The 25,091-nt window shown below is 38.8% G+C and overlaps 1 protein-coding gene across 9 annotated transcripts in view; it reads right to left on the reverse strand.

Annotated features, from left to right (window-relative positions):
- Window positions 1-9,083: 9,083 nt before the first annotated feature.
- Window positions 9,084-25,091, reverse strand: part of LOC129722121 (prominin-like protein) — a 109,274-nt gene continuing 93,266 nt past the window's right edge. For 7 of the 9 annotated variants that reach the window (XM_055675359.1, XM_055675362.1, XM_055675364.1 and 4 more), the window contains one exon: window positions 11,226-11,367. Coding sequence is in view for 2 of the 9 variants with exons in the window: in XM_055675366.1 (XP_055531341.1) it covers window positions 11,253-11,367 (115 nt within the window). In the remaining 7 variants the exon portion in view is untranslated. Of the gene's footprint in view, window positions 11,368-25,091 lie in introns of all 9 variants that reach the window. The other 2 variants (XM_055675366.1, XM_055675365.1) reach the window with 1 other exon arrangement.

Here is a 25,091-nt window from a genome sequence, read left to right on the forward strand (position 1 = left end):
AGGCTACAAAGGACAGAAAAGTTCTTTGAAGGAGACCTTAGCGGACACCTTAGTATTCTTGAAAACTTCAAGATCGATGCGCTGTTAACTCAGGAAGACTGCATGGATAGGCAGTGTAACTTTGAACGTCTATTCCAAGTGACTGAGCCAAATCGTACTGAATGGGAATCAGTAGGGCCTAGTATTCAACCAGGCTCAATAGTTTTCTACACGGATGGTTCCAGGTTGAACAATAGAGTTGGGGCTGGGGTAACAGGTCCCGGAGTCAACATATCTATACCGATGGGTGAATGGCCAACTGTGTTTCAAGCAGAAATACAAGCAATAATTGAATGCGCTATAGTGTGTTTACGACGCAACTATAGACATGCAAATATATGTATTTTTTCGGATAGTCAAGCTGCTCTAAAAGCACTGAAATCCGCTTACTGTACTTCAAAATTGGTTTGGATTTGTATTCAATTATAGCAACAGACAGCTAGAAATAGTAAAGTGAACCCATTGTGGGTACCTGGACATTGTGGTATTGAATGGAATTAAAGAGCTGTTCTGTTGGCGAGAAATGGATTAACGCAACCATTCATAGGACCAGGACCATTCTGTGGGATTTCAGCATGAGCTCTCAAAATAGAACTCAAGAAGTGGGAAAAATCAACAATAGATAACATCTGGAAAAACAATGAAACAGCTCGACAATCGAAGAGATTTATATCACCCAACAAAACAGTAACTCAAAAACTACTCAATATCTCCAAAAAAGATCTTTGTACCTTCAGTGACCTTGTAACGGGTCACTTCTCAAGCAAATATTACTTAAAGCAGATAGGTAAGTTGCAAGATAATGCCTGTCGCTTCTGTAACCAAGTTAGAGAAACCTCGGAACATTTACTATGTGACTGCGAAGCACTCTTACAAAAGAGGAAGCAATTTTTTGGTAAAAACATATTGCAACCATTAGATGTTTGGATGACTTCTCCAAATAAGACAGTGAACTTTATTCGTTCAATAATACTTCATTGGGACGATGCCTATAATCAGCAAGTGGAAACCTCTCAATCAAATAGTGGTAGGACACTCTGATGAGGCTTACATCAAACGGGGCCCGCCAAAATAGATCAAATAACTGGTCGCAGTGGAAAATGTACCCAACAGGAAAAACAAATTGTACCATTCTTGCAAGCAAACGAAGATCGTGGAAAGAGATAGATAGTGGACCGTTTCAAAAGTGAAAATGTACCGGAATCTACTATATCCTGGCTTCCATGGCAGTAATCCGGAAGAGCAGTAGTGGCCGTCCACTGAAGGAAATAAATAGGAAAACGCTCCGCTCCCTACACAACATGTTCAACAACCAGAATTCAGTATTTCAGCGGGAAACAACCAGAAAGTTTCGACGATCGAAGTCATACGTCTGCAAGGTTTTGAAGATGGAAGAAATAGTGTGTAGAAAGATAACCAGGGATTAGGCATCATCGCACTACGCCAAGAAAACTCCAACTTTTCTGGGGAGCCAGACTACACCATATGTGCCAAAAGACCGCAACCTGACAAATCTGCCGTAGTGTCGTCGTATAGATTTTTTTTTTATTTATAAGGCCCCATGGTGCACAAGGACAATTGGATGCCTGAGAACATAAAGCAACTCTGCGACAGAATCAAAAGCTGCATCCGGAAAAAACGATGTGGCTTCCATCCGACGGTCACAACTAAGGACCGCAATAAGGATGAAAGTATTCCTTCTTGTGCCCTTCATCGATCTAATAGTTCAGTGCGTCTTGAACTGTCCTACAGATCAGACGTTTTTTCGGTTGCTTGTGGACTGGTCTTTGACTGCCTATAGCTTCAAAGTTTGTGTTTTGTCAGTGTGTCTTTTAAAGACTACCTGAAAGTAATTTCCCATCAGTCTTTCTCAAGACTACCTACTTTTGAATTTAACATTTGTTTTAACTTTTTTCGTATCACCTGAAATGGTTGGACGGAAAAAGAAACCTCGCATCGCTGCGGGGAGGAAAAGAGAGGCATCTCTTTCTGACACTTCGAGTGTCTGTAGTGACAATCCTTTTGATATTTTGCCTGAGCAAGAAGCTGGTGAAATGGAAGTTACCAATAATGAAACTATATAAAATATAAAATCTTTAAAAAAGGAGAAAGTTCCACCTATTGTGGTAACTATTTCTTCTGAATTTAATATATTCAAAAAGGAACTTTCAACGTTTGTTTCTGACGTTAAAGTTACCTATCAAATTGGCCGTAGAGGTGAACGCCGCTTATTAGCCGACTCAGTAAAGGGTCGTGATCGTCTTGTTCAGTATTTAACTGACAAGATGTACAAATTTTTTACATATGACACCAAGAACGCCAAGCCGTTCAAGGTTGTCTTGAAAGGTCTCACCAACGATCAAACCGTTGATGAGATCAAACTTACTTTAACAGAATTACTTGGCATAGCCCCTACCCAAGTAATTCTAATGAAACAAAAATCACTAGGCGAAAACAGTCAGAGAACTGGAATTTCCCTTGTTAATTATTTAATTCATTTTAACCGCAATGAGGTTAACAACTTAAAATTTTTTGAAAAAGCACATGCTTTGTATAATGTGCGTGTAAAGTGGGAAATTTATAGGAAGTATGGCGGAGGTGAAAAGCATATCACCCAATGCCGTACTTGCCAACGTTATGGCCATGGTTCCAAATTCTGTAACATGGACCAAAAATGTCTTAATTGTGGAGACTCTTCTTACAAAAAGGACACATGTCCTGTGAAAGAGAGTAAAAATTTTCGCTGTGCGAATTGTAACGGCAACCATATGTCAAATTTTTATCAATGCCCAGTCCGTTTAGCAATTGTTAAGGCAAGGCAAGGTAAACAAAATTCAATTTCTCAATTAAAACCAACTTCAAAACTAAATTCTCCAAGCGTACCAGTGACGCATAGTTTACCTACTCCTTTGCATACCCGTTTAACTTATGCACAGGTTACAGGTAGTTCGAACATTATACCGCCTAGTGTTGGTAGTTCGAAAATGACCGTTAATATGGGCAAGCAAAACACGCTAGAAAATAATTGTACACCTGTTACTCCAGCTAATATTGCTGCCGAAAACATTTTTTCTAATGTCAACTGCCTGGGGCCTATTACGGCAGGTAAACTTTCTTTTTTGCAACAGGCAATTATTACTGAAACATTTTTGAAACCTAACATTAAATTAAAATATGATCCCAATTACGTGGTTCATAGATATGATAGGATTCAGGGTTCCGGCGGTGGAGTTGCAATTGTTATTCATCGCCGAATCAAACATCGTGCTCTTCCCCATCTTGAGACGAAAGTTATTGAAACTTTGGGAATTGAAGTTCAAACTGAACTTGGGATTTTATTTATTGCCGCAGCATATTTACCATTTCAATGCACACGTGAGCTCAAAAATTATTTGAAAGGTGATTTACAAAAACTCACCAGAAATCGTTCGAAATTTTTCATAATCGGCGATTTTAACGCTAAACATCGTTCATGGAATAATTCTCGAAGTAATTCCAATGGCAAAATTTTATTCAATGATTGTTCTTCAGGATACTATTCTATTTTGTCTCCGAATAGTCCTACATGCTTTTCTTCTGTAAGAAACCCTTCAACAATTGATTTGGTGCCTACAGATCAAAGTCATGTATGTAGTGATTTGATCACACATGCTGACTTTGATTCTGACCATCTTCCAATAACTTTTTCTTTATCACATGAATCAGTTTTAAACCTTATGAGCTCTGTTTTTAATTATAACAAGGCTAATTGGGAAAGATACAAAACTCATATTGAGAGAAATTTCAATAATGAGCTTGATTTGCAAAACGAAGTGAATATTGATTCCGCTTTGGAAGCATTAAAATGTGCAATTGTTGATGCCAGAATTATTCTGTTCCAAAGGCTCAAGTGAAATTTGATTCATCAATAATTGACGAAAATCTTCAACTTCTAATTCGTTTAAAAAATGTCCGCAGACGTCAATATCAACGTTCTCGTGACCCTGTTTTTAAAACTATTTATAAAGATTTACAGAAAGAGATTAAACATAGATTTACTCTTCTGAGAAATCAAAATTTTGAGACTAAAGTTGAAAAATTGAAACCATATTCAAAACCATTTTGGAAGCTGTCGAAGATTCTTAAGAAACCTTCAAAACCTATTCCAGTTTTAAAAGATGGTGAACGTTTTCTTGTATCCAATGAACAAAAGGCTCAAAGACTTGCTCAGCAGTTTGAGAGTGTTCATAACTCAAATTTGAATTTTGTGAGTCCAATTGAAAATGAAGTCACACGTCAATTTGATTTAATTTCTTCCCAGAATTTTTTACCTGCAGAAATAATTGAAACTAACTTGAATGAGATGAAATCAATTATTAAAAATTTCAAAAATATGAAAGCACCTGGTGACGATGGAATCCTTAATATACTAATCAAACATCTCCCTGAGAGCACAATGGAATTTTTAGTGAAATTTTTCAATTGCTGCTTCAAAATTGCATATTTTCCCAAAAATGGATAAATGCAAAAATTACTCCCATTTTAAAACCGGATAAGAACCCAGCTGAAGTTTCAAGTTATCGACCAATCAGTTTGCTTTCTTCAATAAGTAAACTGTTTGAGAGAATTATTCTTAACAGAATGATGTCACACATCAACGAAAATTCAATTTTTGCAAATGAACAGTTTGGATTTCGCCATGGCATTCCACAACTCATCAATTGCTCAGAGTTACTAATATGATACGAGCTAACAAATCTGAAGGTTATTCCACTGGAGCTGCTCTTTTAGACATAGAAAAAGCATTCGACAGTGTTTGGCTTAAAGGTTTGATTGCGAAATTGCAAACTTTTAATTTTCCAATTTTCCTAATCAAAATTTTAAAAAATTATCTTACTGATCGAACTCTGCAGGTTGTCTATCAGAATTCAAAATCTGATAGATTTCCTGTCAGAGCAGGTGTACCTCAAGGTTCAGTCTTGGGTCCAGTCCTGTACAACATATTCACTTCAGATCTTCCTGATTTGCCTCCAGGATGAACAAAGTCATTGTTCTGCGATGACACAAGCATTACCGTAAAAGGAAAAAGTCTTCGTGTCATATGCAGTCGATTGCAGAAAAGTTTAGATATTTTTTCTTCCTACTTGCAAAAGTGGACAATCTCTCCCAATGCTTCTAAAACTCAAATGATAATTTTTCCGCATAAGCCTAGGGCTTCTTTCCTCAAGCCAAACAATAATCACGTTGTCAAGATGAATGGGGTTATTTTAAGTTGGTCCGACAAGGTTAAGTACTTGGGACTAATTTATGATAAAAAACTTATTTTCAAAGAGCACATTGAGAGTATACAAGCCAAGTGCATCAAATATACGAGATGTTTATATCCTCTCATTAACAGGAATTCTAAACTTTGTTTAAAGAACAAACTTTTGATTTACAAACAAATTTTTAGACCAGCAATGCTTTATGCTGTACCGATCTGGTCAAGTTGCTGTTCAACAAGGAAGAAAACGCTCCAAAGGATTCAGAATAAAATTCTGAAAATGATTTTGAAGCGTCCTCCTTGGTTTGGTACACTCGAATTACATAGACTTACTGGTGTTGAACCATTAGAAGCTATGTCAAATAAAATTATTAACAATTTTCGACAAAAATCGTTGCAATCCTCAATTGCTACGATAAGCTCTCTTTATAGCCATTAAGTTAGCAATTAAGTTAGTTGTAAGTTTACTTCCCCTTTTCTGACAAGTAGGTTTAAATCCCTACGAATGATAAGTCCTAATTGCGAAAGCAAACAAATCCTAACAATTAAAATTACAAATTTCTAACAGTGTTGAGAAGTCACCATTTGTGATTGGACACACATACTCATTATTCACTAATATTTATCATAAATACTTAAGATCTAGTAGTTAAGTTACGTATCCCCAAAATCGGCACAAATATTTCGATATTGAAACTTCGCCGTTTGAGGATACAGTTGTGCAGGCCCCTCGCTTTCATTGCAAAACGCATTGAGGTATAGGATGCATTATCAAATGCTCCTTCAGCATTAGGCAAGGCGATCAACGTATTTTTTTAAGATTGAAGCTATCTCTCATGTTAATGCACTAGCGATTGTAGCGCCTTTATTGTAGATTTACCTAATTGGTAAGCTAATTGATTTTCGCTCAATTGGGAAATACAATAAGCTCACTGACCTAATAAAGTCGTCCACGAGTTTTTATTCTATTGTCTTCAATAGAACAGAGGAAAGACTGATGGGTCTAAAGGTTTTCAGTCATCGTATGTTCAAATCCTGTCTTGGAAGAGACTGTAAGTCACAGTAGGATTATTTGTAAATAAAATGAAGGGAAGTTGAAAGGCTTCACTATTCATTTTTTTATGGGCTCATTGTTGTAAGCTTCCTTTTCACCTTACGAAAACGAGTTTTTTGAAGCATTCAAAATCAAAGTACCTAATCAAAGTTTCCCTTCTGTTGTTTGACTCGCAAATTCACGGGAATAACGCTCAATCTTACTGATTTCACAGAATGTGACAATGATTTGTTAATCCGGGAACGGTGTACTTCAAACCCTACTGAAGGACATCGGTGAAAACGTATTAAATTGATTACTTACCACTCATTCATTCAATTCCCTCGCCATTAATTCAATTCACTCGCAGAGAAGATGAGTGGTATTTTCCATCGGTAAATCACAAGTTCAAGCACAACGTTGGTTTCTATTTCAAGCATTACTTTGTTGAGCTTTGATTTTCCACATGCGATATCTGTTTCACAATCTCTGCCTTTTCTGCTTTGAATTGAAACCCTTGCGTGATTTTTGCACGTCACTAGAAACAACGATCACTCGAACAACGACGCGCAGTTTGTTTAGAAAAACACCCAAAAGCACGCACAAATTCTTATGCTAATCGAGCCACGTGTTCGCACGTATCTGAATATTTTTTGGTCTACAACTGAAGCTCATAGCAGTGAAAATTACAGTTACAAACTTGCTGCCAATCCCGTAAACGTTCGATACTGTACTATGCAACGCATTGCGCGTCATTCACTCGAGTCGAGCCAGCCGCAACGACTCCGGAAGCCGCCACTGGATGCTGGCACAGACATACGACCAGAGCCGGATTTATGGGGGGGCCCAGGGGGCCCGGGCACCGGGCCCCCACAAATCGACAAAAAGATATTTTCTCTTTAAAAATGAGATTTAATCAAAAGTTCGATTTACAGTAAGAAAATTTGAACAGACCATTTCAATCTGACACTTTCCTTCAGTGTTATTTTTTCGCGAGCGCCAATATCACAACTACATCCATAAGAGTTCACCTTGGATTCTCTTGGAACGACACACATTAACACACCATTCGAATCGAACCAGCGCGCATGAAACGCCTAGAGTATTTTGCGCAGTCTTTCTCAAATTGTCTGCAAATTTTTGCCTGTGGATCGCATTTTTTTCAAATTGCGGTAGTTTTTTTTTCCGGTATCAAGAAAAAAAATTGAAGATGAAACTTATTAAAATAGGTTGCGTGCGACTGTGAAGAATGAAAGGCAGTCAAACTTATCATTATTAAGTTTCGAGTACGAGTATACTGAAAATGTTTAATGTTGATTATTTAATTAATAAGTTTTCTGCAAAAAAACTCGTAAAGCATAGTTTACAGTTCCAATTTGACAAGTGAAAAAGCGTAAATTTTCGCTTGTGGAATCTGTCGTGAAAACCCGTTTGTGGAACACGCAGGTATTTCACCACCCTGCAGTTTATAGTTTAAGTGAAGCGAAACTCACGAGTTTACACTCCGAGCGAAGTGAAAATTGGCTGCAACTGACAGAATAGAAACTCACTAGCGCTTGCATGCGTGAAAGAAATAAACCCAAGTGAAAAAGATGAGATCCACAACCATAGATTTCGCTGGATCGAATTTGTTTACAGTTCCAAGCGAAGTGAAATTTTTGCAGGTTGCATTTTTCACGAGCGTGAAAAAATGAACATGTTGTTTGAGAGTTTCACTTCGTTTGGAACTCTTAATAGGGCTTAAGAAAAAATTCTAACAAATTTTTGGTAATTTTTCAATAGCAAATAAATGCTTTTAACTCGTACGATAAAAAACAGTTTTGTTTTATTTTGGGTCCCCCACTATAACTGGGACCCGGGCCCCCAAAACCGTAAATCCGGCCCTGCATACGACAGTCCAGATGCAAAATGCAAGCAAGCGGATCAAAGCAACTCGAAGGATTAGATTAATAGATCTCGATGAAACAGGGGCTCTGATTATATCATCGAAATATGGGATGAACTCCTCGGGTATTGAACGACGCGACAGACCTGATTTCGAATTCTAATGTATGCCCCCGCAACCCACCGACCCGCAAGTCAGCCAGTCAGAGCTAGTCTTGTCTCAAATTACCAATCGAATCGCTTGTGCTCACCGCGATCGGGCGGCTGGCGGAAATCGATGCAACCCAACATTCAAGCATTAGCGTTAGGAATTGTATACTGGTTTGTTGTTTTCGGGTCTCAGGGACAAAATGTTATATTATATTGTTTTGCTTTTGTTTTTCAAATTCATAAACACTGTTCAGGATATACTTCCTCTGCGTTCTGTCTAGCCGTAATCTGCATAAACACAAAAGATCGTTGAATTGTGTTATGCATTTCCATTTCAGGTCAGTAATTTCTAGAAATTAAAATATTTTTTAGTAAATTCGTCAAAATTGACAACTTATCAGCTCTTTGTCAAGTACCCAAAAAAATTCTACAAAATATATATGAAATGTTTTCTCGAAAAATCTCGAAAACGACTGCGACTGCATGTTGATTGACATAAAAATTATGTATGCTCAACTAAAAAAAATATAAATTTCAAAGTGATCGAAAATTTGTTTTTCTCAAAAAAGTCAAGACAATTTTTGCTCCATTTTGCAGCAAGTTTTGAAAGTTTCTAAACGACAACCATGATTAAAATTTGAAAAAAAAACGCTATTTTCGCAAATTTAGTCCAAACTTTCAATTGAAAAAGACGTACAAATTCGGATAATATTACCTCCGTGTCTAGCCTAATGGTTGACTGTTGAGAATATGTTTATTCAATGATTATCAAATCATTACAATCTTCTATAACCTTCTATGCGTTAGCCGCTGTATCATCTGTTTTTTTCTTCTTCGTCATCTTCTTCTTGTTTCTGGCGCGCAAAAGACACGTATTACACCACCTTATAAATTAGCTTTCGTGTGTATGTGTTTGAATTAGTGGCTTTAATACAGTGGGAAAAAGGAAAGTCCTTTGCTTTCAAAACTCGAACTTGAGGAAACATCTAAAGTGATGATCGACCTGTTTTTCAGCTTGGTTTATCTTTACACGATTAAAATTGTTCTCACATTGATAGATTACAGTAAGGTAAAGTCTTTTATCAATTTATTTGTTGTATGCGATTCTGGATAGTTTGGGTTTGATTTTTTTTTTGTTATTCGTTACAAGTACAAAATCTGAAACGCCCGCGAACCCATAGAACATGTGATACGCGGAGGCGCCTTTTTTGTTTCTTCTTTTTTATCATTGGTCTACAACTCGCACTAGTTTGCGGTTTTTAACACTAATAAAGTAAAAATTAAATGCACGTTACCCAACGGGTTGGAACCAGCGTGGGTTCAGCTGTATGACGGTTCCCTTATAAACGTACTACCGAATAATTAAATGTTTTATACTTCCGTTCCCTCGATTGGAAGCAATTGGCTTGACTAATTCATTTACTCGCAGCTAACCCCAAACTTCGAACAAGCTTTCTACTTATTAGCTGTACCGCTGCCTGTGTCTCTGTGTGTTTTGTAAATGTGCTTGTTCTCTATTGAGGAAACTAAAACTTTAAAAACAAAAACAATGAATAATGCAACTGGGATGAGATTCTACCGATCATATGAAAAAAAAACTTTCTAAAACATCTGCGCTTTCTCGAAGCGGAAAGTAATCAAACTAACACAGTCACTTTTTTCGAATATAAAACGCTAGCTAGATAGGCAAAAATTTATCACTAATACGATTGAACGAACCTATTAAAAATTATAGCTACTAAATCACGAGGAACAGCAAATCAGAAAAATCAAATTCTCCGACTGTTGTTTTCCTTCGTGTGCACTGTTATCTACTGCCTTGATCGCCGTCTGCTTCGCTTTGCTACTCTCCGCTGTTAGTCGATTCTACTAGCAAAGTCTGCGCGCCGTCTGCCTTTAAGTGCTAATCAGCCTTCATTTTTCTTCTATACTTTTCCTTCGTCGAGAAATGGATTAGTGTTATTTTTCTTTAATTTAAACTGTTTCCCACAAACGACGACTAAATCGACAAGAACATGTGTTAGAAAAAAGTGAATAATCTACCTGTAATTATCGGGTCCCGCAAGGGAATTCCTTCCAGCTTGCGTCTGTCTGCAGTGTACACTAATATCATCGCTAGAGTTTTTGTTTGGTTACAATGTGTTGTTACAGTAAGTTGGTGATACATTGATACGAGTGAGTTGATTGGCTTGATGCTTTTGAGTTATTATTTCAAAATGAGCAAACCTCATACAATAGGCGTGAGCTTGATCAATAACAACAGAAAAAACGACGTTTAGTCAGTTAAGAGGTTACACAGTAGTTTTAGGACTAATAATGGCAGTTTTTAATTCAACAAACTCGGATTTTCTTTCGATTTGGTCTTCCCTGTGCATTAATCTCATATTTCTCTTCGCAAAAAAAGTTGAGTTTTACTTTGGATGTTCTTCTCCCGATTCTCCTCTTTTTTTCTCATAACATTTTGAGCAAATACCTCTCGCAAGAGTCAAATTTGGAATGAATTCTTTACTCCTAAATACACCGATTAAAAAAATTTATAGTTCAAATTGATCCAGCAACGACGTCAAGTATAGTAAGGTATGATAAGCGAAGAACACTACATTATATATGAGTTATGAAAAAATAATACGAATCAAAAAACAATTATTCTCTCGTCCAAAGCCAGTGAGGCAAGATGAACACCGTAACTCGGCCCTATGTACACAGCATTTACAAAAAACCTCCTTCCTTGCGTCATCCTACCTCGTTTTTCTCAGGAGTATCAACTCTGCACTTGCAGCTGTTTTCAACTAGTTCAGTTCAAAAAATGTTTTTTTCGTTATCTACTATCACGGCAGCTATCCAGGGGGGAGAGGTCGAAAGGGAGAAAAAATTGGCAGCATATTCCTCTATAAGAGCCGCCTTCTACTCGTGTTCGCTGGGTGCTCCCGGGTAGTAGTAAGGTGGAGGTCGCTCGTATTCCGTTGCCGGCGGAGCCATCGGTGGATTTTGGTAGCGCGGAGGAGCTCCATCCCAGTTCCTGCGAAATGTAAGTAGCCAGTATTAGCGGGCGTTCAGTTTTACTGCAATCTGTCAGGATTGTGAAAACTGGGAGAAAAAAATAGCATACATTACAAACACGCACACAAACGGACGAGTTCGGAACGGTGTGGTGCAATGAATATTAACAATGAACTTGGGGGGAGAAAAAGCAAACGGCAAGACAGGAGGAACCTAATCAAAAAGTGTTTATCAGCGTCCGAGAGTCCATTCATCTCGTTGCGGTTGCATTTAGAGAAAATATTATCTGTTGAAACCCTATACTTGAACATCCAAGGGCAACAAAATAGTTGTAAATCAGTAGATTTATGTGCCTGGTTTTATTAACTGAAAGCCGACTGAAATGTTTTTTATAATAAATAAATAGTTGAAAAAATGATTCATTTTCGTGTGTTTCGTTTTCTGACACTGATGTTGATTAGACTCGATACTGTGTAAAATATGATAAAAACTTGACACTTGGGCGAACGGTGCGATTTTTGCCTTTAGTGGTTTTTTAAGAAAGTTCAAATCCGATGGACAGGCCCAGATTAAGGGGGGGGGGGAGGCCAAAAGGGGCAAATGCCCCGGGCCTTCCGATACGAGAGCCCCCTAGTCCTGGGCCAGACGCGAAGACAGACTGAAGACCTTTTTTCAGGCTCGTCACCTTCCAGCGAAGCGGTTAATGATTTCAAAAAAAAATTTAGAGAGAGAGCTCCAAGAAAATATCTGCCCCGGGCCCCCCACCACGTAAATCCGGACCTGCCGATGGGTATGTTTCTTAATAATAGTTTTCGAGGCTTTAACACTCGAGTTCTCATCATTTAGACAAAAACATATGTAGCAACACATCTCTTATAATAGCTAACAATAGTTAACAGGATATTATGAAGAGCGCTAGCGCTGCGATCCTACTGACACTAGCAGTCTCTCCCGAGCCGGGACTGGAACAACAGACGACTGGCTTGTTAGGCCAGCATCGTACCTCGAGACCAACTGGGAGATTGCTTTTCATTTTATCGAAAAACAAAAACGGTATAAGAAATAGAAGAACAGAAGAAAAAAAAGTGTTCCCCTACAAAAAATCCAAACAAGCGCTGACATGCATAGGAAATAAAAAAAAACAATCGTCTTTTCGTTTTTTTTTTTTTGACACCTGTCAGCAGTATTGTATCAAAATCCTCCCAAATCACTTACTCGTTATGTATAGTTTCGCTGAGACTAACGCTAATCACGAGTAACCCGTGTATTACAAAAAAAGTTTCGAATAAAGATAACGTGCACGAAAATAATATAAATCAGAAAATTTGAAATAGGAACAAAGGAACAACACAGATCAAAAATTTCTGATTAAAATGATCGCCTGCTACTCATTTTTAGACAGTTTTTATACAGCCAACGGTTTCTGAGCTACAATGCTTTGAATAAATCCTATGCCAAAATGCATACGCCCTTTAGACATGAACTCATGGGTCTAGAAAATCTCTCCATCTGTGAAAAAAGCTCAGTTTGCTAAACCAAATACGTGTGCAAAGTTTCATTCAAATTAAAAATGGTCGATTAAATTTTTGCGTATTTCCAGGCATAAAAAACTCTACGTCCTAGCGAGTGGGTCTTCCGGCAATTTACCGAACCAATCCCCATGGCGGACGAAACCGTGCGTGTAGGCATGTTTTTGAATTCTTTCTTCGTTTCATTCGATCGATTGCGGCAGCTGCGGGACGTTGGGCGAGTTCACGGCCAGTCCGTAGTAAAAGGAGAGCGGCTTCGACATCCCGTTCTCTCTTCCTTCGTGGCAAAAATAAAATACGATGTGCTCTGCCAGTCGTTGCCATCCAGAGTCTCGCCTTCCATAGAAACCACCGAGTCGTGATTCGCCGGAAAAATCGAGTTAACCATCTTATTCAGCCACTGCCGCTGCGTCACTGCCTGCAGCTCCGAGATCAATGGACGGGACTGACGCTTTCTGACATGTATATCCATGTTCACCAGGTATTTTTTCACTGTTTGGCAGGTTGCACCGACCTCCCGGCCCTCGGTCTTCTTCTTCAGCATCTTTTGGAGTTTCTCGTCGCACAGGGTCGTTGGCCGTCCGGAACCGGGCTTTTTTCGATGCTCTGATTATTGTCCACTAGTATCTGTATCTGTTTTTGACGCGGCGTGGTACCGTTCTTCGAGCTCGCACACTTCTGAACGAAGTAACTTAACTGTTTTCGCCATCACGGTTAGAGTTCGACTGATAGAGCTGTCAAATGTTTCCTGCTAACTCATGGATTACTATGATTGATGCTACATATTTCATCCATCCCCGGAGGTATAAAAGGCTGGAATGAATCAATTGACCATTCGATTTCGACATGGAGCAGGCTAATGCCTGAGCTTCTATCTTAGCCGTATTGCTGCCAGATGATACCTTAGTTCCATCCTGCACCTCAGCACATCAGTTGCGTTAATGCGTTTTTTTGCAGCTTGTTGGAGCCATTTGCTTCTCCTTGAATTTGTAAGTACTGTGATTTACTTAACCCTTTCCCCCTCATGGTGACCCTAAAGCACCAATAATTATAATCATCATATCTTGACATAAAATAGTTTGTTTAAAAAAATCTCCTCATCAGTTGTAGGTGCTTTTTCTTGATATAAATTTTGAGGGGAAACGAGCAACACAATGGAAAAAACTTTCGCATCTATCTAGAGGTCAGTTAGGATGTGAGAAAAAAAAAAGTTGTTAAAAAAGGCGGCTGCTCGTTCTGGATTGGCGTACATGATTACAAAAAAAAAAAAAATTTCTCTACACAATTGTGCGGGCTCTTAAATAGTGGAAAAACCGGAACCTCCTGGATTGGTCAATAAATCGATTGGTGATAGTTTCATCCTGTCTTCATCCACGGAATAGGCTCTATGAACCTACACAGTGGTGCTTATAACGGGAGTCACTTCACGGTGAAATCAGAGTGAAATGAATAAATTCCTATCACGAGCCTCACGTAAGTGAGAAAAACGTCGCAAAAAAACGACTCTGTGGCACTTATATTTTTTTAAGCTGCGCCCAATGGAACGTTTGGGAAAAAATTGACCTTCAGTTTACCGGTAGGGCTCAAAAGTTTCGTCTTCTCGAAAAACATCATCGTACAATCAACTTCAACGGGCTTAGAGAAGTGGTGCCTCATAGTGGACAAAGTTTCAGTTTTTCGACTGATGATGATTGTCGATATCAAAATTTGTTTTTTTTTCTTGACCTTGGACTAACGTCTATATCGAAGTTAGGCGCCTGAATTTGAAAATCTAGCATTTCAACCAGGGAAAACCAAGGGAAAGTGGTCAGTTTTTGAGCGCTTATACATCAGTTACCGTGAGGCGTCCTAATTCTGCGCACTTCGTACCAAAATGTTGATGCCGTTTAGTTAGAAAGGACACATAAGCAGAAAGTTAGCAGGTTGTATATAGGAAATCCCTTCAAACTTCTTTTTCGAAAATCTGCATTTAATTGATGTTTTTTTAACATTTTAATATGAAGTGCGCAGAATTAAGAACCGCGCAGAATTAGGGCGCCTTGCGGTATTTCTTTTCAGAATATCGAGGTTTTGGCATCAACAAATCAGAAATTCTTTTACGGGCAAATGTAAGTAACAAAAATAAGCTATTGTTTGTTGTTGTTGTTTTTTACTCGATGCCACTGTTTCCGACGCTTTTTTACTTTCCTTTCATCATTTCATCCCATCATTTACATTCCAAAACTCTACCGGTATCATACAAACGCCATCGAGTTGAATTTCACATTCGTGCGTTAACCGGCAAAGCGGAGCAGCAGAAAGCGGGTGGTGGCAAATATTGGTCGCTTATAATAGCGCATGCCATCGAATTGAATTTCTCATTTGTTTATTGACCAGCAAAGCGAACGGTTCTTTCTGGAGCAGCAGAAAGCGGGTGGTGGCAAATATTAGTCGCTTATAAAAGCGCACGCTATGTAATTGAATTTCTCATTCGTTCGTATGTATCGATCAAATTGCACGTGTACTGTTTATCGAAGATATAGTATTTTCTCGTTCATTTATTAATGTTCAATAAAAATAGTAAAACACCTGAACGAACACGGTTGTAAATTCGACTTTACAGCAGCGATTTAAACTTCTTCAGCCAGTCTTCTACTCATCGAGGTAAAATTTTTGCCGATGAATGATTAACACTTGTTTGCTAGAAACTTCATTAAGATCAAAACAGTTTTTTTTAAGAATATAAATATATATATAAAAGGAGTACCATAAATTATCGGTAGAGTTCAATGAGCATAAATTTAATTTTCGTTTTTGTTTCTCGGTGCGGGGTTTTGTTTTTGTTTCTCGCAGAGAGAAAAACAAACTAGTTTCTATCGTGAAAAATAACAAAACATTTAGAAATGCTCTAAATCATAAATAAAGAAAGTAATATATTTTCCTGTCACTCGCTAAAACCTTAATAACAACTACGCTAAAAGCGTGTAGCTGAGTTCTTGCTTTTTAAAGTTATTGGAATAAACGTAATTTCTTAAAATACATGAAGTTATATGCTGGGCTGGAGATAAGGTTTTCCTGAAGTGACAGCGCTAATATAGTAAATCCATTCTTTTAGTATATAGGGTGTGGGACTACTTCGGCAGGGGGGTTCTTCGTCTCACGCTCACTTCACTTTTTGACTTCTATCCGGACTCCACCTAAAGTGAGATGACAAAAATTAAATGACTGGCCATCGGCTTAGTGTGTTTGTTCACGAGTTATCGCATTGAATTGACCTGAAGTAATTTCGTATACGGCATTCTCGAGTTGAATTGTGTTGTGTGAAGTTCTCGTTAGAAGTGCACAATAGGCTGGTCTGAGCCATGGCTGCTGCTTGCAATAAATGTTCATCACCAGTCAACGGGATTGAAAAAGTTACCTGTCGCGGTGCGTGCGGATCAGTATTTCACCGTACTTGTATCCCTGGCCTACAAAGAACAGCTTTAGATGTGATAGCGGCCTTTGCCAATAATCTGTTTTGGCTGTGCTACGATTGTGCGAGCCGCTTCAACGAGTGGCTGTACCCCCCCGCACCGGCCGTCCCCGCTGTGGACAACAGCAATTTATGCGCAGCTGTTGATAAGTTAAATGCTGTTGTTTCTGATCTATCAGATCGGCTTGAAAAACCCTTTCCGTGCGGTCCACTAACATCTGTTCAGAGACCACTATTCTCACAAATGCTGTCTGTGGCACAGCCTACACCAAAACGTCGTCGTGAAGGCAGTTTTAAAGCGCGCACTACTGCGGCGGCTGTCTGCGATACCAGATGCATTCAACGTGAAATCAAAACAGTCCCCGACGAGAGGCAACAGTTCTGGATTTATTTGAGCCGGCTCGATCCCAGCCACACCGTTTATGAAATCGTCACAATGGCTCAAGAATGTCTGGGAATGAACGATAAACCGAAAGCTTTCCTGTTGGTAAAGAAGGATGCCGATGTTTCGAAACTTAATTTTGTTTCGTTTCGTGTGAAGGTGCCTAATGGGCTGAAGAACCTGGCTTTAACTGCATTTACCTGGCCCGTCGGTGTTATGGTTCGTGAATTTAATTTTGAACAGGCTCGGCCGGATAGATTTCGGCAATATTTTTGAAACTACATCGGATGCTCGGTTACTGGACAGCGAGAGTCATCGGATTCTCGCTCAAGTTAAGTACCATCCAAATAATGTACCTGATCACAACCAACGGCTCATCACACCTTTTAGCATACCTGACGCTACTCCTGTCGCTTGTGATCGCTTATACGCCGCTCCTTCCACTATTCTTCTTGTCTCATCACCGCCGGAATGCACCATGTATGGCCTTATGGAAGCCCCTTCCAGCCCCGCGTCAGTCCAGTTTCGTCAACAGGGTCACGACCTTCAACATGTGTCCTGCCATCAGAGTCGTTCCGGTCCTGATTACGGGGTGTTGGAAGAGGGTTTCCAAACCCTGCCCGCAGTCAAGTATCGCTGCTTAACTCAGTCTGCTCGCGCTGATAAAAAGTTTCCTTCTAGCAAATTTCGATCCTCTGACCTCCACATTTGTTATCAAAACGTGGGCGGCATGAACACTTCCATCGAAGAGTATTTGCTTGCTTGCTCGGACGAAAGCTATGACGTAATTGTTTTCACCGAAACATGGCTGAACGACCGTACACTATCGAGTCAAATTTCCGGCGACAACTATGATGTTTTTCGGACGGATCGTTGCCCCCTGAACAGCACAAAATCCATTGGAGGAGGAGTGCTTATTGCTGTTAATCATCGATTCAAGGTAGTATTAATCGAAAGTAAGTCTTGGGCTAGTATTGAACAAGTTTGGATTCGACTGAAGCTTTCTGGTTACTCGCTTTTTATATGCTCCATCTACATCCCACCTGACAGAACACGTGACGCGACGCTCATCAACACCCATTGTAATTCGATAAATACGATCTGTGAGCAAGCTCTTCCCAATGACGAGGTAGTTGTGTTGGGAGATTTTAATTTTTCCGGTGTGAAGTGGCGCTCTAGTCCGGATGGTTTTCTATTTGCTGATCCAATGGTGTCGTCTTTTCACGACGGGATCAATAACTTGCTCGACTGCTATAGCTCTAATCTGTTACGGCAGGTCAATCACATAAATAACGAGAATGGCAGAATTTTGGATCTCTGTTTTGTCAGCAATGTTGACTGCGCACCGGGGATAAACATTGCTGCATCTCCCTTAGTAAAAACCGTGACGCACCATCCCGCACTACATCTTACGACCAGGACTACTCTTTCGGATTTTTGCTGCACGGTTGATACTGTCTGCTATGATTTCAATAAAGCGGACTATGATAGTATCCTCAACATTCTGTTGAATATCAATTGGAATGAGGAACTTGACAACGACAATATCGACACAGCAGTTCAAGTATTTTCGAACATCATGAGCTATGTTATTGATCGCCACGTACCCAAGCGAGTTGTACCTAAATCTAAACGTCCACCTTGGCAGACTAGTGAATTGCAGCGCCTAAAACGCTTAAAGCGAGCAGCTTTGAGAAGATACTCTAAGTTTGGAGGATTATCGCTGCGCGACGAGTACTTAAAGGTTAACTACACCTACAAACGGATGAGCCGAAAATGTCATTTCAACCATCTACGCAGCGTACAGGGTAAACTGAAATCGGATCCAAAGTTTTTTTTAAATATGTCAACGAGCAGCGTAAAGAGAAGGGACTACCTTCAACGATGTTTTACGATGAACGTACGGAATCGGACTTCCAGAACTTATGTGACCTATTTGCTCAAAAATTTTCCAGCGTTTTCTGCAATGAATCACTATCGTTGAGTGAAGTATCTTCTGCCACAAGCAACGTATCGCTGTATGGACAGTCTTTGAATGATTTCGACATCGACGTTTCGATGATCTAGTCGGCACTATCTAAACTGAAGCCTTCTTTCTCGGCCGGCCCTGACGGCATACCCGCCGTTCTACTAAAGCGATGTGCTACTGGCGTATTAACCCCGCTTCGTCATTTATTCCGCCTTTCACTCTCGACTGGTAACTTTCCATCTTTATGGAAGTTCGCGTTCATGTTTCCGGTTCACAAGAAAGGGGACAAGAGGAACATCGACAATTACCGGGGCATCTCCGCTCTGTGTGCAGTCTCGAAACTATTTGAGTTGGTCGTGATGGAACCGATTTTCAGCTACTGTAAGCCTCTTATCTCTGACACGCAACATGGATTTATGCCGAAGCGCTCAACGACGACAAATCTTTTAACGTTCACTTCATATGCAATGGATGTTATGTCGAAAGGGTTTCAAACAGACGCTGTATACACTGATTTGTCAGCAGCCTTTGATAAAATCAACCACAACATCGCTATTGCAAAACTTGACCGAATGGGTTTTGGAGGCAATATTCTACGTTGGCTTCAGTCATATCTTGCGGACCGCCACATCGCTGTTAAAATCGGAGACAACCAATCGAAAAAATTTCATGCTGCTTCCGGAATTCCACAAAGTAGTCATCTTGGGCCGTTAATTTTCCTTTTATACTTTAATGATGTCAATTGCGTCCTTAACGGTCCCATGTTATCTTTTGCTGACGACATGAAAATATATGCCGAAGTCAGATGCTCAGAAGATGCTTTCAATTTACAACATGAATTTGAAAATTTTGCTAAATGGTGTGATATAAATAGGATGACTTTGAACTCTGATAAATGTTCTGTGATTTCGCAGACCAGGAAAAAGCGGCCTATAATGTTCAACTATCACTTGCAGTGGTGGGCACCACTAACCGAAAATTTAGCGACGCTAATCGCTAAGCCGCTAACCGGAAAAGTTAGCTCGATAATCGCTAAACGCTAAACCCACATTAGCGGAATTTTCGCTAACCGCTAATCGCTAACCTATTAATATGGAAATAGTCATATCGCTATATTTATTGCTCGTGTTTTGTAAGATTTGGATCACATTCAGCTTGCATTGAAAATGAGAAATGTTTTCATATAAATTCAATTATTATTTAAATCGAAAAAGTAGAACCAAAGTTGTCATAGGGTTTTTGATCTTGGTTCGAACCATGCCAAATTTGATCCTGGTTCGAACTATTACGAAAAATCCTGAATAATCATATTAAATTCAGTTATTTTAGATTAGAACGATTGCATAATATGCTTTCGATATCTATCTTAACATAGGAATTTTTTCACATAATAAAAATTACATCCTTAAGTTCAATTATTCACAATTAAAAAGCATTGAATTTGGCTTTAGTTGTTTATATACGACCTGCTTCGTCGTCATTATTATATAGTATCTAAACCAATAATATTCAAGTAAGAACAGTTTTGAAACATTTGGTCATGAATATTATTCCATTCCTGTAACATTTTTTCAATTGAAAGGTTAGTTAAAATAAATTTTAAACAATAATATGACTGTTTTTTTTTTATCCTGCTTCGAACTACCGATGATCGTGAGCTTTCTTATCTATCATTATATAGTAGATAGAAGTAGAAATATAAAAAATGCGTAGCTAGAGTCGCTACGCATTTTTTATATTTCACTCAAATCAGTCCAAATATTCAGTAATTTTTTGGTAAATTAGTATGCTTCTTTGCATATTTGGAGCAGTGAAAAAAAACTTTTGCACGATTCAATCAGTAGTTCGAGCCAGGATCATAAATGGTTCAAACCTGGGAGGGTGAAACGGATACGAAGCTGTGTGAGTGTCAAAATGAACCAGCATGAGCTGTCATTGACTGTCAATTTGAACCAATCAGAAAAAAGCATTTTTTTGCGATGAATATTGTTATAACTGAAAGGTATCGCGTTGCTCGAGAAAATATTCATCGCAAACAGTTTTTGTATTTATTGTCGTTTTACAAAATATTATGGTTTGTTTTTACGTAAAATAAAAAATTTCATAAGCTTTAAGTGATGAAGAAAAAAAAGCTTTAGGTGATAATCATGCTAGCTTACTTCGATTATTAAACTTGCGCTTCTCGTGATTCAAGGCTTTGGTTACAATTTCGAACACACTTTATCACGGTCGAACTCAAAACTCTGAAAAAACTTTCATACAACGGCAAATTGAAAAGAAACACAGACTTGAAAAAATAGTCTGGAAAATTTGCACATTCGGTATTCCTGATGTTACTCAAAACTTCGTTTGAGTCATGCATGCGTTACAGCAAGAAGATAGTTACACGCTATCAGAAAACGATGCATGTGCGAGTTCTCTGTTTTGAGTTTACTATTCGTTTCTCCCTCCCAGGTTTAAACCACAATCAGCATTCGAACCCAAGTGTATCATGAAAAACTCTGAAACTAGTTCGAACCAGGATCAAACACCCTAATTTCAAGTGCATTGCAATTTAAAAAAGTTCTTGGTGTACTGAAAATTCAATCTAGACCTTGAGCTTGTTATTCAAAATGCTCCTGTGGCTTGTACTATAACTGGAACTTCATTATAGGGTAAAAAGACTGACTTTCACTTGTGTCGTAGAGAGAGGAACTCTAGACAATTAGGACAATTGAACGTTGTTTGAATGAAACATACGTTCCAAAAGTAACATTTGTAGTAAAGTATGTTCATCTTTTGAAGTAATTTACGTACGCCATCAGCAATTCACAGTTTTTCTGAATAGTTCTATTGTCGCTTCTCTACAAAATTTAGCGAATTAGCGATTAGCGTTTCGAAGGCCAAAATTTTAGCGACACTAACAGTTTCGCTAACCAGCTCAAAAATTAGCGAAATCGCTAAACCGCTAACTGAATATTAGCGTCGCTAATTAGCGATTAGCGAATTAGCGGAATGGTGCCCACCACTGATCACTTGGGTGCAGTACCAATTAAACGAGAAGGATGCGTGAAGGATTTGGGAGTCTGGATCGATGGTCAACTCACTTTCAAGGAGCATATATGCTACACTGTTGCTAAAGCTTCTCGAAATTTGGGACTGATTATGAGAATGGCCAAGAATTTTAAAGACGTGTCCTGTTTAAAAAGCTTATATTGCTCGACGCTAGAATACTGTTCGGCAGTGTGGAACCCTCATTACCTCAATGGTGTTAATAGAATCGAGGCAATTCAACGAAGATTTGTTCGTTTCGCTCTTCGTCATCTACCATGGGGTGATCCTCACCAGTTGCCCAGTTACGAAAATCGGGCGCAGCTCATCGGTCTCGACTCTTTGCAAGTAAGACGGGATCTTTCGCGCGCTATGGTTATTGCCGACACCCTCATGGCGCGAACTGACTGTGCTGTACTTCTGGGTAATATCGACATAAACGTGAATTCCCGAATTGTTCGGAACATCTCTTTTCTACGAGTTCCTTTTCGTCGCACAAACTATGGGCAAACGGAGCTCTCATCGAACTACAACGTGTTTTCAACAGTGTTTCCACCGGGTTCGACTATCACCTTCCTCGCACTAGGATTAGAAGAAAGTTTTTAAGTATATTAGGACACAGTCATTAGGACCAGATAGAGTCTGTTGATTTTTTATGTAAATAAATAAATAAATAAAAAATCGGGCAAAAATCTGTCACTCATTTTTGGATAAAATTCCTGGCAGAATTGAAAATGATGACCTTTTTTTGCTCTCGCCGGATGTAGGTAGGTAACCCAAGTAACAATTTAAGTCGTATTGCATTCTTTTAGCGGTTTTCATGACCAATTTTGCAAAATTGCTGTTAAACTAAAAATACTATCAGAACCTCCTGATAACCACTATAAGTTTGCTTTACAGCCAGGTGGCCCACCCTTGCCAAGCTTATTGAATCAATTATAAGAATGGCAATAAAACTACTTTGAAACCACATGGAAAGAATACCGCATACTGTAAGCAGCTGGCATTACCTCTTTAAGAGCGCAATAAGTTTGGTTGCATTATTGCGCTCTGCTACTTGCCACAATAAGCACAAATCAACTTTTCATTGCTTGACAGCAACCGTAATAAGTTGATTTGTTGTGCCGTTCCTGCACACACACACCAGAACATCACGCCACTTTTTTAAATAAGGAAATCTCTCGTCGCGGGAGGAATGTTTCACCTGTGTTGGTTATCATCGTGCAATCGATTTTATTTGATGGTGATATTGTAGAAAGATAAGGAAAAAGGAGAGGTTTTTGGTAGGTTTTGTAGCTCTCAAGCATATGCGCATTAAATTTTGTCGTGCATTTTGAGATCATAGACGCTTAGAATTTATGCGCCATCAAAATAGTACGGGCTTACAAAAATGATCTCATTGTTAGCAAAAATGAATTGGATTGTTTCAGCTCAGTTTTTCAGAAAAAAAATCTGGCCGTGTTCTTCAATACAGAGATAGATCAAAATCAACTTAGGATATTCAATTTATTTGTTAGTCAGACGACGATTCGATTTTCGTTTCAAGATTATAAAAAGTTTTAAAAGTATCAATATGGCGCGGTTGGTAATTAGTTGGCATTAATCGTAGCCGCAATAAGCCTAGTTCAATGATGTATATGTTTTAAGGTGCGGCAAAGGTTGGATGCCTGCATTATTAGAGAAAAATATGGTAAATCCCTGGGGACTAGACAACTTTATTTTTATGAAAAATCTGACATCACACCGACGATAATGAGGAATCAACAAACTTTGATATAAATAGAGACGTGCACGAAAAATGCAACGATACATACTTAATTTAATTGAATATTGAATATATTTCGAAATATATCAATAGTGTCTTGCCCCTACCTTATTTTTAAGGACGCATAACTTAACGACATATGAAATTATTTTCAACCAAAACAAGACAAATTGGCGATGAAATTTAAAAAAAAACTATCGAAAAGTACTAAGTTTGCTGTGTTACTTTATTAGATTTTGGAGTTCTACGTCATCAATGTTTACAAATGCGCTGCAAGATGCTCTAAAGCATTTTACACACATCCTACGGAGACTGCGACAGAATTCTGCATCACACTAAACCAACTCAGCCGCTTTTGTCTCACCTGTATGTATATCATTGCCTGCATATATTTGTGTACAAGTTTGACAGGTTAAAACTGGGCATTTGAATGACCGCAATAAAACTGGTTTCTATGTTATATGACAGCAAGCTGGAGTGGTTTTATGGGGCAATAGATAGTAATAATAAAACCAATAATAAAGCAAAATCGCATTGACTCTTGCCGGTTTTATTGGAAGTTTTATTAGAGTTTTATTGACAGCTATCAGTGTTCATTACTTTTGGCAACGGGTTTAACCGCCATAAAATCGTTGGTAATATTCAATGCTGTGATAAAACCGATAGAAAACCAAGTAGCTATAGAATTGTTACTTGGGTAAAGGACAGGCACGGCCCATCTCGCAGTAATGACCTTTTTGCGAGACAACGCGGATAAAATCTGGCAAATATCTGGCTAATTTACAAATATCTGGCAGATTCTGAGGTTTATCTGTTTGTCTGGTGCACAAACAGAAATCTGGCAAAATCCAGACTTATCTGGCATACTGACAACGTTGATCATGAGCAATGGAGAAATTCTTTATATGAGATTCGACATAAATTTTGACACGTTTTTCTTACTGTGTAAAAACCCCTAATCTCGTATGTCGTAGAAACCAGTTGGCTCATTTTACTTTCCCTGCCTGCGTTGTTTCCGTGGGTGCTCGTCCTAATTTGGGATAATTCTCGCTTGTCGATTCCAACTGAATAGAAAGGTTTGCGACACTCCAATTTTTCAAAATTGTCAATGAGTATTACAAAGATATAGGTGCTACATTCCGATTCGGAACTCGATCTTCTATTAATTTATACACAAACTTCTCAGCCAACTGTTTAGTAGGACAATTGCGGGGCTAGCGCTACGATCTTGCTGATACTAACAGTCTCTCCCGAGGCGAAATTCGAACCTACAACGACTGGCTTGTTAGGCCAGCATCGTACTTCGAGACCATCTGGGAGATACTCCTCTACAAATTTTGAAAACCCAACTTTGAGCTTCCACCACATGCAACTCGTTGAAATCGCTGTAATTGGTTTGTAACTTGCTTAGTAATAACATTCTGAAGAAAGCGTTTTTAACTTAACATTTATAGTACCTGCTACAGATGAGATCTAACAAGAATCATTAATGTGACCTAACAACACGGGCGATCTAATATGCTATACCATGAAATGAAATTGATATCTTACTTCGGGAGATGTGTTACTAAAATCTAATAAATTCGGGTGACCTTCTAGCAAAACAACTGACAAGAA

This window comes from Wyeomyia smithii, chromosome 2, assembly GCF_029784165.1.
Source record: "Wyeomyia smithii strain HCP4-BCI-WySm-NY-G18 chromosome 2, ASM2978416v1, whole genome shotgun sequence".
In the NCBI taxonomy this organism is placed as follows: Eukaryota; Metazoa; Arthropoda; class Insecta; order Diptera; family Culicidae; genus Wyeomyia; species Wyeomyia smithii.